Source organism: Phodopus roborovskii, unplaced genomic scaffold (assembly GCF_943737965.1).
Source record: "Phodopus roborovskii unplaced genomic scaffold, PHOROB, whole genome shotgun sequence".
Taxonomy (NCBI): domain Eukaryota; kingdom Metazoa; phylum Chordata; class Mammalia; order Rodentia; family Cricetidae; genus Phodopus; species Phodopus roborovskii.
This window is the reverse complement of record NW_026126657.1, coordinates 83,929-101,242: the sequence shown is the minus strand read 5'-3', so window position 1 is coordinate 101,242 and position 17,314 is coordinate 83,929. Positions and strand designations below refer to the sequence as shown.

At 41.5% G+C, this 17,314-nt stretch overlaps 1 protein-coding gene across 1 annotated transcript in view; it reads right to left on the bottom strand.

The window, feature by feature from the left end:
* LOC127214102 (cyclin-Y-like) overlaps window positions 1-17,314 on the bottom strand; it is a gene marked incomplete at its 3' end in the record, with an annotated part of 82,988 nt that overhangs the window by 42,286 nt on the left and 23,388 nt on the right. The window contains exon 3 of the mRNA XM_051174435.1: window positions 1,668-1,750. Within this exon, the coding sequence (XP_051030392.1) occupies window positions 1,668-1,750 (83 nt within the window). The remainder of the gene's footprint in view (window positions 1-1,667; window positions 1,751-17,314) is intronic.

The following is a 17,314-nucleotide window of genomic DNA, read 5'->3' as shown; positions in this document are numbered from 1 at the left end:
TTTTGGGTGATCCTGGTCATAGTAACTCCTACTTTGTCAGGATAAGCTATTCCCTTTAAGTTGAGGCTGTGCTTGTTGAATCATTACTATCAATAACAATACCCAATGTACAGCGGTTATATGCCAGACACTATTCTAAGAACTTAATTTGGACTGGGAATGCAGACCAATGATAGTATTAACTTAGTATGTATAAGGGCAAAGTTGAATGTCCAGGTTTTCAAAACACATTTATTATGCAGGTACATTAATAGATAATAAGTAGGTAGGACTTCATTGTGTCAATAAGGAAGCTGACTCAAAGTTATAATAATAAGAGTTTACCCAAAGCCATACAAATTGTAAGAGACTGTGCATGTGTTCTCACTCTAGCTCCACAAATTATTCTATACCTGTATGTCCTACACTGCTCAGTTGGACAAGAACATGAGACTAGATTAGACCATGGGCTTAGGGGAAAACCACATACCACTGTTCTGCTAAGGGAGCATGGCAATAAAACGACTCCTAATGACATTCTGTTATATACCCACACACAGAGTCTTGCTCAGCCATTATCAGAGAAGCTTTCTCTTGTAAAAGGTGGGAACTGATAGATACAAAGACCCACAACTAGGCCATGTGCAGAGTGAGAGAACTTGGAATATTCAGTTCCAAATGGAATGTCTTCCTCAAGTCACTTCCCTTAGAGCTCAGGGAGCTATGCAGAAGAAGAGACAAAAAGATTATAAGAACCAGAGGGAAGGATGACACAAAAGAAACTGTACCTTCCAGACACAACAGGACAGACCATCGGAGACTGTTGCAGCATTTGCAGGGCCAGATGGGGTGCCAGTGCTGAACATTAGAACTGCACACAATCTCCTATCCCTAATCAAGAAGCTTTCTCCAACTGACAACTGTTTCCAAAGGAAAAATTAACTCTCCAATGGAGTCTCACTTGAATACACCGCATTTAAGGGTAGCCCCATGCCCATCAGGAGGTGACTCACACAAAAAGAACTCAATGGTGTTTTCTAGTTGTGCATTATATTGCTTTGTTTAGACCTTTTTTTTTTTTTTTTTTTTTTCCTGGGCTTTGGCCTGTATATTAATTAGGTTTTCTACCTTTGTGCTTTTATGGGCCTCCTGTTTTGTTTATTTTTGTTTTGTTTTTAACCTACCTAAATAAAGAGAGAAAAAGAGCATGGGGTTGGATGGGTGGGAAGGATCTGAGAGGAGATTGGGGTGTGTCTGACCAGAATATAGTATATGAATTTTCAGTAAAAATTAAAAATAAACTTTAAGAAATTAATTCCAGGAAAATACTGACCATTTTTCAAACTGTTACCCTCATTTTTCCAAGATTCCCACTCATCCTTGGGTATGCTGTACTGTATTTTAAGTTTCTATCTCTTCTCCTTTCCTCAATACTTGTCTATCAGTAGACTTCCTTAAGTATATAAGCAAAGTATGAAAGTATGTCCACAGGAGGAACATCACTGCCCTCACTATCTCCCACCATCTGATTAAAAGCTCCCACCTCACTATGAGCCAGATGAAGCAATGCTATGATGTCAGCATGCATCAGGTGTGTAAGCAGTAGCTAACATTAGAAGCTCCCCCTCTCTCGTGCGTGTGCACGCACGTGCACGCACACATACACACCCCAAAACTGATTCACTTACTCATGGCCAGCAACCTTTCTCCATGGAGGGCCAGGTCACATATGGGGCCTTGTAGAACATAACCTTCACTGCAAGTATTCAACCTGTGCTTCAGAAAAAAAATAGCCCATAAATGAACAAGTGTGGATTTGTTGTAATAAAATTTTATTTATAAAAGCAGATAACCAGCAGAGTCGTTTGCCATGATCTACACTAAACCCCCTAAGGTTTTTCCACACTAGCTAGGTCTCATTCCCTACACTGTGCTTGTTGAATTCCCTTTTACTACCCTACCCCTAACCCCTTCCAACACCTTTATTACAAATTTTAGAGTCTAAAGCCTCTGGTATCTCAGCATTACCTAGCCTGAACAGCTCAGCTGACATGCAGCTTCTGCATCTAAGCTTGATGCCACCTTCCACAGGAAGAATTTGTCTTAGAGATCTGTACCAGCCCAGCCCGAGCCCAGCAATCCATATAGGCCCAGGTAGTACTGTTCTTCTGACCTTCATATCCCTGGGTTATATCCTAGCACTCCATACACTTTCCCCAAACTTCTAAACCATTACTTAACACTTCCTCACCCTACCTAACCTACAAATGGAAATGTTGTTTTTACTGTCCTTGTGTTCTCTTAAGGATTACCATTTTAAATCACAAGGCTTTCTTTCTAGAGAAGCACATTTTATTCTAGAGGGGAAAAAAGGTAAATAGTTTGCCAAACTAAGACACTCTAGCCTTTTCACTGGAAGTCTAATGCTACAACTAAGGCCAATTTCAAACGACATTGAAATTATGAAAACAAGAAGTATACTTGGTGTAGACAGACACACAGTAAAAACTCTGTTGCCCTGTGATACCAACACCCAACATCTGGGAAAGCTCTTGTCAGTCTTGTCACTGTCTCTTCCAAATTGAAAGTATTTCCAAACAGGCTAACAACAGTGTAAAAGCCAACTTGTTCCTGGCTTACAATGGCTTCATTCTACAACATGGTAAAACAAGGCTGCATTCACAACAAGCAACCCAGACACCTGTCAACACCACAGACTCCCTGGAACCATTCTAGCTCCTTAAAGGAGCCTGCATGATCAGAAGTGCTAGTGTACAGAATGATCTCTCCATCGACAACTGCAGGACTCTGCTGAAGAAACAAAATAAAATCACATGGATTGTCAAAGCCTCAGTACCTTTGGAACACAACAGGAATAAGAATACCCACCCTGAACGGCTGCACAGGAGAACTGTTAAGACAGATCTATGGGGAAAGAGAAGACTTGAAATAGCACTGCCACATGGGGTCTACATGTGTGTCTCATCTGGAGTGATTTGTCCGATGAGGAAGCACGAATGGCATAATTAAAGAGCATTAATCACAAAGGGTGGCAACATGAATAGGATTGAAGGCATCTAGGGACTACAGTACCTAGGTCATGTGTCTGCATTCCCGGAATCTATTGTAGACTCCATTATTTGTGGTGCGGTTGTGTGAAGTCTCACATCTATCTATTCAGAGACAATGGCTGTTCCTCAATTGTTCTCAAACCCCTGTGTTTAAAAGGCTGTTGTCACTAGTGTGACCTGTGTTGCAGAAATTCCAGCACTTGCTCCGAGGTCCTAGACTCGTGAGGAGGAAGGTCTGGAGTAAGTGAATGTAGACCCCATTGGTTTTGTGAATGTCACTTACAAGCAGACAGACCCTTTCCCTGTGTCCTTCTCTCCATGTTTGCTTCTATTAATCAGAGTTGAACAGCTGAAACAGACCAGGTAAAATTTCCAGCAAGTCTGACCTGGGATCTGGAGGTCAAGACTGTGTATGAATGTACAAAGAACTTGGAATACATGGAGTACAAATGCCATTTCCCAAGAAAAATCTCAAAGTCTGTAAATTAATTTTTAAGCCGTGTATAGGAAAGGGGATGCTGAGACCAGGACAAGCAGATTTCAGAATGGCTCTGCCCTTCCCTAGGAACTAAGTTCACTATCAGCTCTTCTAATGTTGGTGTGAAATACCGTGGGAAACAGGAAGTAACTCTATTTAGTTTTTCAAAATTGGTTTAAGAAAACACAAAGGAATTCCATTCTTTTTAATCTATGAAGAGCATGTTATTTATTAAAGAGTCTCTTACTGGCAATTACTAAATAATTCTAAAATTCTAAACTCTCAAAAGTAAAAATAGGTATTTTATAAATCTAAATGCCTGTTAGGAAGGGAGGGAGGAGGACCCCAAGTTCAATACTATACTTCTTGTTTGGATTTTGAGAACTGGATGGAGCTAGAATTATCTGAAAAGAGACTCAGCTAAGAAAATGCTCCCATCCAGTGCCTGTAGGCAAGTCTCTAGAGCATTTTCTTGATTAATGGTTGATGTATGAGGGCCCAGATCATTGGACACAGTGCAATCCCTGGACAAGATGGCCCTGAGGAGTATGAAGCAAACTGAGCAAGCCATGAGGAACAAGCCAGTAGGAATTCTTCATGGCTTCTGCTTTAGTTCTTGCCTTGAATTCCTGATCTGACTTTCCCTCAGTGATGGAGTATCAACTGCAAGTTTTAAGAAATAAACCCTGTCCTCCCCAGGTTGCTTTTGGTCACTGTGTTTTATCACAGCAACAGGAAGTTACCTAGAGCAGGCCATCAACCCACCTGCTACCATGAAGACTCGCAGGGCTGTAGATGTGAGTGGTAATGTATGCACAGGCCTCACACAGCAGTCTCGTCCAAACTACTAATAGTATTTTGCCATAGCTCAGATGAATTAAGGATCAGATAAACCACAGAAAACCAAGTGACCAGCATGCTGTATGCCACGCATAATGCCTGGTCTCCTTAGAGTTTCAGATGGTTGTGAGTCACTCTGTGTGTGCTAGATAGAAATCAAGCTTGAGAGCTCTAGAGCAAAAAGTGCTCTTAACTTACTGAGACATCTCTCTAGCCCTTTCTTTGTTATTTGTAATAAACACCAACACAACATCATACCGGCTCATCTTGAAATTCTTGATGTAGTGTAACCAAGCATGTGTTTTTCCTAAATGGTATATGGGAGTCTCTAACAAAGAACTCCCAAGCTCCTTTGGGTCAGTTTTGGGCAGGAGCAGATCATTTCTCTAAGTGAAATGATATATCAATACATATTCACTATCAGACAGCTTAATAAGAGAAATTTAAAGAAGACACACTTAAATATCACAATCTTGTGCACAATGTGTCTGTTCTGTTATCCTTAACTGGGTGGTAGAAAATTATGGAAAAAGTCAATGTAAAACTGAATCACACACATTAAGACTTACTGTGCCTCCGAACAGACTTCAAGAGTCCATTCCCCATGGAAGGATACTCCCTTAGCCAGGAGACATGGGAGAGGGCCTAGGCCCTACCCCAAATGACTTGACAGATTTTGATGATCCCTCATAGAAGGCTTTACCCCCTCCTGAGGAGTGGATGAGGGATGGGACTGGGGGGGGGGTCAGTGGAGGTAGAGGGAACTGGGATTGATCTGTAAAAAAATTGTTTCTAATTTAAATAAGATTTATAAAAACAATTTACTGTGCCACCACCACTCTTAGATTATTCCAGAAAAATCTCTGCTAATCATTCCAAAAGACTTCTGAGGAAACTATTACTTTTCTTATTTTATGAATTAGGAAACTGAAGCAAACAAGAAATGAAACAACCCAGCTATTCTGAATCAAGTCTGATCTTCTCTCCTAGCCTCAAATCAGTATTTGCTTATTTTCATAACAATCATGTCTCAAGGATCGGACACTAAAAAAACCACTGACACACCAACAAGATTCTTATACTGACATTCTTAGTACAATATGACCTCTTATTCTACACTGGCACCTTCCTCAACAGGAGATAATACACTGTATTTGTTCCCAGACACGGTGTTAAAAACTTATTTCCAACAAATCAGTGTGCATACACTATTGTCTGTTTCACACATGTAACACTGGCTGAGTAACTCTAAAGACAATGCCCTGTGAGTGGTGCCAAGGCATAACCAGTGTGGGTGCTGTGAAAGCCAAGTCCAGACACCTCTGTTTAAACATGCTTTTACATCCTACATAGGTTCTGCAGTAAGAGCACATGTCACAACACAAAAGAAAGCATTATCTATGTAGTGTTCAGCAGCTACTTTGGAGAGAATACAACAGTTAGATGAATGGACAGATGATGGGAGATGTCATTCTGTAAATATGTTCTCTTACTGGTTAATGAATAAAGTACTGTTGGCAAATGGGAAGGCAAGATAGGCAGGAATAGGAGACAAGAAGGATTCTGGTAGTTATAGTTGGAGAGTCTGGAGAGTCAAGATGTAGGGACTTGAGATAAGAGGTCAAGACAATTAGATTGATAGAAATGGGTTAATAGTTAAGATAGAGCTAGCCAATAAGAAACACTTACATAACAGGCCAACAGCTTTATATCTAATACAGCATCTCTGTGTGTTATCTGGGGGCTGATGTAGCCATGGGAACAGGCTGGCAGGAAAATTGCTCGTAACAGACAGATAGAAGTTATATCTACTTCTATCTCTCACCTACACAAAGTGGACAGTAGGGTAGAGGGAAGAGGGACTGGAGAGGGGACCTGGCGCTTTTGTGCAGGAAGAATTTGGTTCAGGGTCAAGGATGGGAAAATCCAGTTTTCCTTCCCTTTTAGTAATACATTCATATTATGAAAAATTGTAAAGCAGCAAAATAAAATCCCTCTAGTCATACCACACATTTTGGTTTTACTAACTAGTTTTCCAAAACTGTAATTTTATTACTTTTTTGCTGTCTAAAGGATACTAACTAAATTGTATCTACTGTCATTAATAAAATTTTAAATATTTAACTATTCCATTTTTATTTGTGAGTGTATGTGTGGTGGGAGTACCTGTGCCATGGGACAGGTGTAGAGATCAGAAGACAACGTATGAGAGTCAGTTCTCTTTCCACTGTGTAATGGTCCAAGGGAGGCTACTCAAGCCATCAATCAATCAGACTTGGCAGCAAATGTTTTTACCTGAGGAGCTGTCTTGCCAGTCTAATAAGAAAGCTCTATAAAACATGGAAATACATTGTGGAGACAGATATCCTGTAACTGAAATGTTTTCTGGACCCTTTTCTACAGGGTTTATTTTTGTTGTCATCACTTTTTTTTTTTTTACTTAATTTTTAAAAAAGATTTGGGGTGTGTGTGTGTGTGTGTGTGTGTGTGTGTGTGTGTACATATGTGCAGATACCTAACAGAAGGGAACATCAGATTATCAGATTCTTGGAAGTTAAAGTACAGGAAGTTCTGAGCTGCAGGATATGGGTGCTAGGAACCTAACTCAGACCCTCTCTAAGAGCAAGTGTTCTTAATCCCGTGTCATCTCTCCAGCCTGTATTTAACTGATTAGAAAATATACAAGACAGTATCTGTATGCAATCACTGTAATAACATCTCCCTAACCTCTCCCATCCTCTAATTTCTACTAACCATGTCCTTCCCAACTAGTCCCCTCCTACCCTCACTCTCTCTCATCCTCCTTCCTCCCTTCTCTAACTCCCATACCCAGTCATAACTGCTGTGTACCTACGATGGCCGCAGACAAGTGGTACCCATAAGACAATCACCCTCCCCCACTTAACTCTTCCTCATTCTTCTGTTCTGTGATGTTTCCAGGGCTTTGGAGAAAAGACACAGAAGTCTTATTTTGGGCCAAGCACTCTGTATTAACTCATTTAAAGAATTGACCTGCTGGAAAGTGTGCCGGAGGTAATATGAAGACTGTTAATCAGGAGAAAAGTCACCTATGAGCGTATCCAACTACAGATCCTGCATTGGAAAGGACTGAGAATGACTAGCAATATAATGTCCCCTGGTACAACAGTGGCAGCAAGGTTGTAATAGAGGGGCTTGTAAATAGTCACTTTCTGATTGAATTTGAGGCTGCTCCATGGGAGTGAATACAATCTTGCACTTTAGAACTGGTCAAGCGCCTATGACTAAAGAGAGCAAAAGCAAAAATCTTTGGAGGAATCTACAACTGGTGTTTTTGCCAAATGAGCATGTAGCTGAACTGCCCTCTAAATATTTATGTTTATAGTTCTAAACTAACACAGCTCTCAGCCCTGGTCAGGTAAAGTCCCTTTCAGCAATGGGCAATGGTTAAAGTAGGGATTCTGAATTGCTCAAAGTGCTCAGAATAAGTAAGTTACAGTTCTTTAAAAGAATTCAAATTAAAGCTTTTATAATTAGAAGACACAATTTATAAGTATTCTCCAGTAAGGCCAAAATTAAATTACGTATTAAATTTCCAAGACCCATACTCACATGTTAGGGATATCTTTACTATGTAAGATTATATTCACCTTGGAATTCTGTTTAAGAAGTTAGCCAGAACTTTATAGTGACCCTGGCTTATGGAAGAGCTAACCTGGAGCGTGGGCCATAGCAGTTCAGTGTTGCTGGGCTCTGTGGGGCAATTTCAGCATAAGATGGTAGGACAGGATACTTTAGAGTCCTTAAGTCTGTGCATGTCTCATTTGTCCAATGTATACTCCACTGGCCAAGGTCTTAGATCATGAAATAGGAACGAGGGAGCTAAGCAGCAGCGCTCAACCTGCTTCCTGCCAGGATGCCATGACTAGGTCCTCAGGCTCCTCCCACTATGCTTTCCTGCCAAAATGGAGTATACCCTCAAACTGTGAGCCAAAGCAAAGCCTTCTTCCTTAAGTTGCATTTTCTCATGTATTTGTCACAGCAAGAAAAGTTACACAAGTATGGGCAAGAATAGAAAATCATCCTGGAGCTCAAGTAATCAGAAAGAGAAATCTGAATGGTACAATAGTTTTCATTGTAGAACTGAAGGTCAAAAACTGTTTTGTTTTGTCTTTTTTTTTTTTTTTAAATAATTTTAAGTACATTAATACTGAAATTTTCCCTCTCAGTGTGACTGGAAGACAAGCTGAAATATTTTTTTTTTTTGGAAAATTATATGCTATTCAGGAACAATGAAGTCTTTCTATATAAATTAGCTCATTAACAAGTTCACTACTACCTTGTCACTAAATTATACTTTACTTAAAGGACAAAAACTGTGTGACTTGCTTTGCCCTCTGTCCCAACCATGTGACTAGTTCAGCATTGTAAATTTTAGAGAACTGTCTGTGTGGACTGTGAAGAAAAACATCAGGAGAGAATGTTGTGCTGTGATTCAGACTAAACAGGCCTGGGCTTATGTACCAGGGCAGAATGCACAACAAATAGGATGGGCTATGAGAATGTGCATCCCAAAGGAGAGCAGTGGCTGGCTTGGGGAAAAAGCAGACCCTTGAAGGCTCCTGGTTCACAGAGTCTAGGTTAAAGAATGTCAAAGAGATGATCATGATATTTTGGTAAAAATACCAATGGACTCCATCAGAAATCACCCACCTCTTCTAATTGTAAGTGGACGCAAAGGAACTCACTGGGCTCTGAATGGCAAGCTAATGGTGGCTAACCAGCAGTGCTCTCTCCGTTCTGAGCAGTACAGTAAAAAGTAGCCAGGGGCAGTCAAGCCTGCGTCACATATATCACAGGAAGCTGGGGTTCAGAAGTAATGCAGAACATCATGATTTATGAAGTATAAGCCCACCTTTGAGCCACCTGACAGTATGGAGAAGTAAGTGCAGAGAAGAGAAGGGATGAAAGAGGTCATGAAACAGACACTATGCAATGGCAGCTGGTCTTCCTTATGTGGCTGCAATCCCCAGGCCTCCGGTGGTTCCTCATCCTGGACCTAAGAGCTAGCCTCAGAAAAGAGCAGCACTGCTTTCATTCAGAAAGGATTTGTTATTAAGAAGTAAATGGAAATCTGTAAATTTATACTCCAACCATGATTCTATTAGACTTGGCTTAAAAAATGCTGCTAACGGCATTTTCACCCAGACAGCCAAACAGTTCAATTAAAACTTTGAGGTAAGAATTCAGACTCATTTCCTTTAATTAAGTCTTTGGGTCTGCCATTGAAAATGAGCCTCCACTCACATTTCACTTAGGTTTGATAAGCAAAACTGGTAAAGAAAGCATCCTTGTATGTAATGTAAAAGCCTTAAACACAAGAAAAACAAAATACTAGAAAAGCTCCCTTCTCTGATTTTCTAGAAGACCTTGTTGTTTCTCTCCCACTTGTCTACCAAGAATTCCAAAATCATAGCACAGCATATGGAGTATGACACTGACCCTAAGTGTGTAGCAAGAAGAACTCTCAGCATTCCTGTTCTGTAGAGGAAGAAATGGACAACACCAACAGCTTGTATTCAATCCCCAAGCAAGGGTGCCTGATTCCAGAGGCCTTTTAAGCAAAAATAAACTCTTGTTAACTAAAAACCCAAGCCTTCCAGCACTAGTGACTGAGTAACTCACAGTGCAGGCCCAGAAGTGACTTCCTGTTGGATGGACTCAGGCTTTGCCTTTTTGCTTCCTACTGAGTTTGTCCTACTGCCACCTATGACATTTATTTAGCTCCCAGTGATCTCTAGGGCAATAGGGTCAAGGAGGCAGGTAGCTCATTCCACCTATGCCCCATCCACTCCAGTTCTCCTGCTCAAACCTGCCATGTTTGAAGCTAATGTAAGCTACTTGAGGAGCACTATGCCTATGCCTGGCTGGTTCACAGGAAGGCTTCAGAGGTATGAAAGCCGGAGTTGGCGACAATGCTAACTGGAAATGAGAGTACCAGTTCCTGTATGGGGTTCAGTAAAATATCTAGTGTTCTATCCCCTTTCCCTCGACTTCCACACCTGAAAACAAATCAGATTTGCTACCTGGGCACTATTGCCTTCCTTGTTAAGGTCAAATGAGGCAGATCCAAATGAAAATTGATGGATCCTTTTATCTCTTCAGCTATTTTACCCTGTCAGTCCTAGAAAACTCCATTAGAAGCATTTTATATACTGAACAGTATGAACTCTTAATTTTGTACAGCTGGAGATTTGAGAGGCACATTTTCTATCCTACTCCCTCAAGGAATCACTTCACAGCTAAGATGAGGTCAGAATATTCCAGCAAAAAACATCAAGGACAATCTGGCTAGGTTAAAAGGTGGCAACACAGTGGCTATACTTTCATCAGTCAGAAGATAACCATCACCATTAATATTTCCAACCAACTTTATAATTTTCTCTAAAGCTCTATCATCCCCAAGCCCAGTAATGTTAGACTGTAAGGCATTATGCTGGCCTGCCCCCATGTCACCTAGCAGCATGCACTCAGGCAGTAGTAAGCTGGCTGGCTAGCCCAGTGTCCTTTGGGTACTATGTCACTACATAGTCTGCACACAGGCACAAAGGTTTCTTTAAGAGGAAAACTCCACCCACTTCTGCTCTCTCTTTCCTGCTGTTCCTCTGAAGGGGCAGATAGGACTTTTCCTGCCTCTCCCTTCCTCTCTCTCCATCTCTTTCTCTTCTTTCTCCCCTCTCCCTTCCCTCACGCCCGCCTCAATAAAACTTTCCATGTAAGTCATGCCTACAGATCTGTCTCCCATCCCTCACCCAGTGCATGGTGCTAACACCCATTGCTGCATTCACCTTGCTGCATACTCCTAACATAGACAGCAGCAAACTCTTCAGATTAACAAGGCTACTGTCACCTGGAGTTAAGCAGAAACATAAACTTGTGTGTCACATTCCTCAGAAACAGAATCCAGTGTTTCTGACACAGCCCCACAAAGAGAGGCATATCTCTAGAACATTCTGCAGCTATCTTTCCTGGACATCCTCTAACAACTGGGTACTATTTGCCCCTTACAATTTCTTCTACAGAAATGACACCAGCTTTCAGGAAGTCCAAGTTTCCTGAGCCTTCATGAGCAGACTGCTGACACAGAGGCAGTCTACAAGGCTCCCAGCTCTCTGTCCTCTTTTGCCTAATCTTGTGACATTTCCCTATCTGTAATGGTTTGAATACGAACTGACACCCTACCCCACCCAGGCTCACACATTTGAAGTCATTGTCTGCTGTTGACAGCACTGAGTTAGAAACTATTTAGACAAGAGGCCTAGCTGGCTGACACTGAGGCTTAAGGAGCAAGGTCCTAGCATGTAGTTGTGAACTGGGCTGTGTCCTGCCTGCCAAATTGAAGTAACTAGCCCCTTCAAACTCCTGCAGACATAGCTGCCAGCAGCTCCTGACACCAGGTGTTCTCTGATAGCCATGTTTTCCCCAGTATGCTGGTATGTACCCTCTCAAACTTAGCTAAAATAAACCATTCCTCCCCTTAAATTGCTTCTCTCAAGGTCTTGCTCAGCTCAAGAAATGCCCTCCCACCTCCAAATCAATGATAGTTAGTCCAACAAGAGCCACTATTCCCTGAACCTCCGCTGTCTTGTAACATGACTGTCTACCCAAGCCCTAGACATTCCCAAACTCTACCACACCCTTCTTCCCACTTCACACCTACTTGCCAATAGCATAGAAACTGTGAAATCAGGTACCCACTGGTGGGATGAGACACAGTCATCCACTGTGTTAGGGATCATGTACACTGTTTGCCTTACAGCCTTACGCTGTTTGCCTTACCCGTAGGACAAAAGGAAATTGCCTCGATGCTTTACTTTGGCTTTGTCTGTGTTTCTTTGTGCAACACCATTATTCTTTACCAATAACAAGGATAAAATTAACAAATATATTCCCAGTGATAAATTTTCATTTTGTCTCTAGTGTTTCTGTGATCAAGTGCTCTTTCTCTTAGCATCTAGGACAGAAAGAATTTTAAGAGCAGCTGGGTTCCACCTGATGTGCAAACTGAAGAAGGTGCAGAATTGGCTGACAGATGGTTGAGTGGCTACCTGGGCATGGCTTGAGTGGGGGCCTGTTCTCTAGCCAGTGGTTCTCAAACACCTCTCCAGCTCCCTCCTCCTAAAGGACAGAACGGATCACATACTTCCTTTGCCTTTCTAGACTATTTGCAATGCTTAAAAGTCACAGAATCCCTTACACACCTGGGCAAGACAGTACAATTACGTTCTTTTAACTTCTGTTTTTAAGTGGTTTCAACCTTTTCCTTATACTGTCTCCTTTTTTAAAATTAAAGATCATATGAACCATCATTTAAATTTCAGTAATTTAAAAAGTTTTAGGATTACATTTTTTTGTGTTCAGCTCTGTTCCTAAATTTCTTGTTATTCTGTGGAATCCTTTTCCTGTTTACAGTAGTTTTCCAGCTTCCTGCAGCCCCTTACACTGACTCAGACTACCTATCCTGTGGACTGGCACCCTGTGTGCAGCTGCTTCCTCATGCAAGCAGACAAAAGAGAAAACACAGTTAATGTCTTCACACCTACCTTTGGGAACATGGGGTCACTAGCATCAGATCTGGGACCAAGCATAAATAAAGCTGGCAAAGGGTAAAGTGCCCAAGAACTCAAATGGGAGCCTCAGCAGACACTGACCAGGCCTGTCAGGCTGATGGCCAGTACCTTATGAGAGCTACCACAAAAAAGAGTGTTGAATGTATAAGAGCTGCTGGCAGTACGCAGCCTTCTTCCAGGTGTGTTCTTCTATTTAATTAAAAAAAAAAAAAAAAAAAAAGCTTTACACTTGGCAAATCTGGTTTGTATACTCACCTCTGCATCTGGGTAAAGGTACAGGACTATTTGTGATTTACTTGAAAAGTGGGAAACAAGAGGCCAATGGGGTTGTGTATACCTTTAATCCTAGCACTTACAAAACAGAGACAGGCAGAATTAGAAGGTACCCTCACCTAATGAGTTGCAGGATAGTCAAGGCTACACAGTGAGACCTTGTCTAAAACATACAGACATAAGGAACAAAAACTAAGCGTCTGTTTGTTCCATCATCATTTTCAATAAAGCCACTGGGTTTTCATTCTCTCTTCAAGAAGACAAATTTTCCTCAATTTTGTCTTAGTTCCTTTTCTACTACTGTGAAGAGAGACCATATTTAAAAACAAAACAAAACATTTAATCAGGGTATTGTTTACAGTTTCACAGGGTGAGTCTGACCATCATGGCAGGGAGGGTGGCAGGAGGCAGACAGGCATGGCACTCTGGCAGTAGTTGACAGCTCATTATCTGCCCATTCCCAGTGAAATACCTCCTCCAAGTCCTCATCTTCTAATCCTTCCCAAAACAGGTTCTGCCAACTAGGGACCATACATTTAAATGTATGCGCTATAGGGCCCTTCTCATTTAAACCACCACAGACCTCCCCCCCCCCATCTGTCTGTCTATTTGCTTATTTACTTCATTCCTTCATGGCAGCATCCTGCTATGTAGCTCAGACTGGCCTCAATTCATGGCCACCCTTCTGCCTCACTCAGCCTCCCAAGTGATGAGATTACTGATAAATGTGAAGAAAAATTCCTGGGGCAGGGAGCACATTTTACAAACACCCACAGATCTGATTTTAACTTAGTAGTACTTCAATGATTGTGCAGAGGTTACAATAGTGAGATGATGGGCCTAATTACAATTTTTCTTGGCTTAGGTTAAGTCACCAAAGAGTCATTCCTTGAATGTCTTCCTCTGTGCCTGACCCACACCATGTTTGTTACAAACAGGTGAACCTTCTGGCATGCCCACTAGCCTCTACCACCCAAAAGACTGTGATTGTAATCATGTAACATCTGAGACTGTAATAGATGCATCCAGACTTTACTTGACTTTACTTACATGTTACCATCAATATATTTTAAAGGTACCTTGACTTATGACTTTGTTCTGTTACTGCAAAACCTCATCAAATCATACTGGAACATGGAATCTGGAGTTAGCAGGCCATGGTCACATATATTTGGCTCAAGAATAAACTAGTTATCATCCCTTTTGGGGTGTGGTTTTGCACTGACACACGCACCAATATGCCTCACACTCATTGAGTGAAGGATTATTCAGAGAGATAAAAGGAGATGCCTTTGCTTGAAATCACCACCCCCACCCTACTTTGGGATATTTAGCAAGGATGAGCACTCCAAAAAGTTTGTCCCAAACCAGTTATGTGGGTATCACACAGCTGCACCCCCACAATCCTGTGGCTCTAATGGAACCAAACACACTGCAGGGCCTATGTGGGAAAACAATTCATTCAAAAACCAGAAGTGGGTACAGGTGCTTAACACCAAGTCTGAAGACCGATGTTTGAGCTCGGGAATGCACATGGCTAAAGCAGAGCACTCATGCCAAGTTGTTCTCTAATCTGTATGCCACTGCATGTGCATGCCACACACAAACACTATTAAATAAGTGTGAACAATTTTAAAATGTACAAAACATTCCATTTTTTAAAACCAATCTCTTCTTGAGGCTTTATTATTTTTTAAACAAAAGTGAGTTGCCTACATTTTCAATCAAATGAGTGCTTTCATTAGACTGTTTAAATTATAATTATCATATTTTTTCACAAGTGAAAACTTTCCAGAGACTGGAAAATTGTAACTGTTAACAAGGCAGTTGGGGACTGCCCTCTAGGGTTGCCCTCTAGGATACTCACAGAGCAGGAACTACGACCTCAGCAGGAGAAAACCAGAAGGAAATCCAGGAGTCTCCAGGAGAAACAGCAGCATCATCTATCCAGCACCAGGCCAGAAGTCAAGAATACTGTGCTACGAGGTCCACTGTCCCAGCTAATGAAAGGAGATGGTATACAAGGCATGTAGGAGCAAAGAACAGGCACAGAACTAAAAATCACAAAAACTCACACACTCCTACCACCCAACCAACCCTGCCTCCATACCAACTGCTTTCTTATATGTCAGTAGCCATGTCCTCCCTGGCACTTCCGCCTCCTAGCTTACACAAAAGCCAAAGAAAAGGGCTTGAAGTTCAGCAAATGTAAAAGTATTAAGACTATAGCTTGCAGAATTGGCTGTCTCTTCATGGAGGATGGACGGGAACCACAGAACAGATGTAGGAACATTAGAGGGACAACAATTACATGAGGCTTTGAGAATACCTTTCCCATAAACTCTTAGGAACAACTTGTGTATGAAGTAGATGGGCAGGCACAGAGGAAGGTGAACGAAGTTTCAAACAGATGACTCTGGATTATCTCAAAGTCCAATACAACCCACTTGGAATTGTGAAGAGGGAGCAAGAGGAGAAAGGTGTGATGAAAAACATGCACTCAAAAGATGGAGGTTTCAGGCTCTGAAGATAAGAGGAAATCAAGAGCTAAAACACTGGCAGACTACAGAAGCTGGAAAAGGCAAGGAAACAGACTCTTCCTAGAAACACACACACACACACACACACACACACACACACACACACACACACGCACACACACACACACCTGCATTTAGTCTAGTGACACCCGGGTCAGAATTTTAAACTGCAGAGGTTTGAGATAACATGTTTGTTGGGTGTTAGCCTACTAAGAATGCAGCCCTTTCCCTGGCCAATGCTGTCCCAGCAGGAGATCAAGGCCATCAAACAGCTGATGCAGATATATACATCCCCCCTTAGCTAGGGTCCCCATATCAGGTGGACTTGTGACAGCAGAAAAGCTACAACCTGGGCTCTATAGAACTGCTGGCTCTGGGAAGCATGAGGAACTCACAGCTGCCAGCCAGGCTACATTTCAAACTTTCAGAGGACCATCAAAGAGCACATGGGATGTGTGGCCTTAGACACCAGCCAGGTCTTGTTTAATGACTTGAGATGACTCAGGGACACAACATATCCTAGGCAGGACTGAGGACAAGGGAAGAAAGAGTCACACCTGATTTGGCTGGTTTCCAAAGAGCTCTACTTGGGCATGGAATTCTATGGCTGCATCCAAATGCTATCATTCATCTATGGCTTTAATTATCTTGAGGATCCCAGCAGCCAGTATGCTCAGAATATAGAATTCTTTTTTGTTTTACTTTTAACCACAATAAATTTTAAGCAATGGGCAAATGTATGTACAGAACTATTTTTAGGAGCATGTGAACATTTACCTGCTCCTACACACAGACAGTTCTTGATTTCTTTCTGTATTCCTTCCAGCTTGAAATTATCTCTTGACAATACATTTTGAAAAGCTACTCTGCTGTCATTTCATCCCAACAACATCTATATCAAACAGAAAAAGCAGTAGTGTCCTGATGCATCTAGGCCTCCTGTACACTTCTGTTCTCTCCTGTCTCCACACCATCCATCCCACTACTAATGCCTTCTTATGAGGGTTCAGTGTGTCAGAAATAAGTCTGCACTTCCATGTTCATTGGGGTATTACTCACAACAGCCAAAATGTGGAGTCAACCTAGCTGTCTATCAGTGAATGAGTGGATTTTAAATTGTGAGGTATACAAACACAACACACTACTATTCAGTCTTTAAAGGGAATTAAAATTTTGACACATCTTATAACATGGATAAATCTTAAAGACATTAATTAAATGAAATCAGACATGCCCAGAGAGATAAATACTACATAATCCTTCTCATTCATGGAACCTAAAGAAGTTCATCTCCTAGCAGTAATGAGTAGGATGGTAGTTTGCTGTGACGGGGAAAGTTGAGGGTCAAAAGCAGCGGAAGGAGATAGTGATGAGAGAATGAAATCAGAGCTAGGAAGACACTGCACAGCAGGACTGTAACCATAGTTAATCATGTTGTAGTTTTGAAAATGTTAGAAACCCTTGGTTTATAGAACCCACCATTAGTGTTAAACTGTAAGCAAGTGTGTGCTATGTTTATTTCCT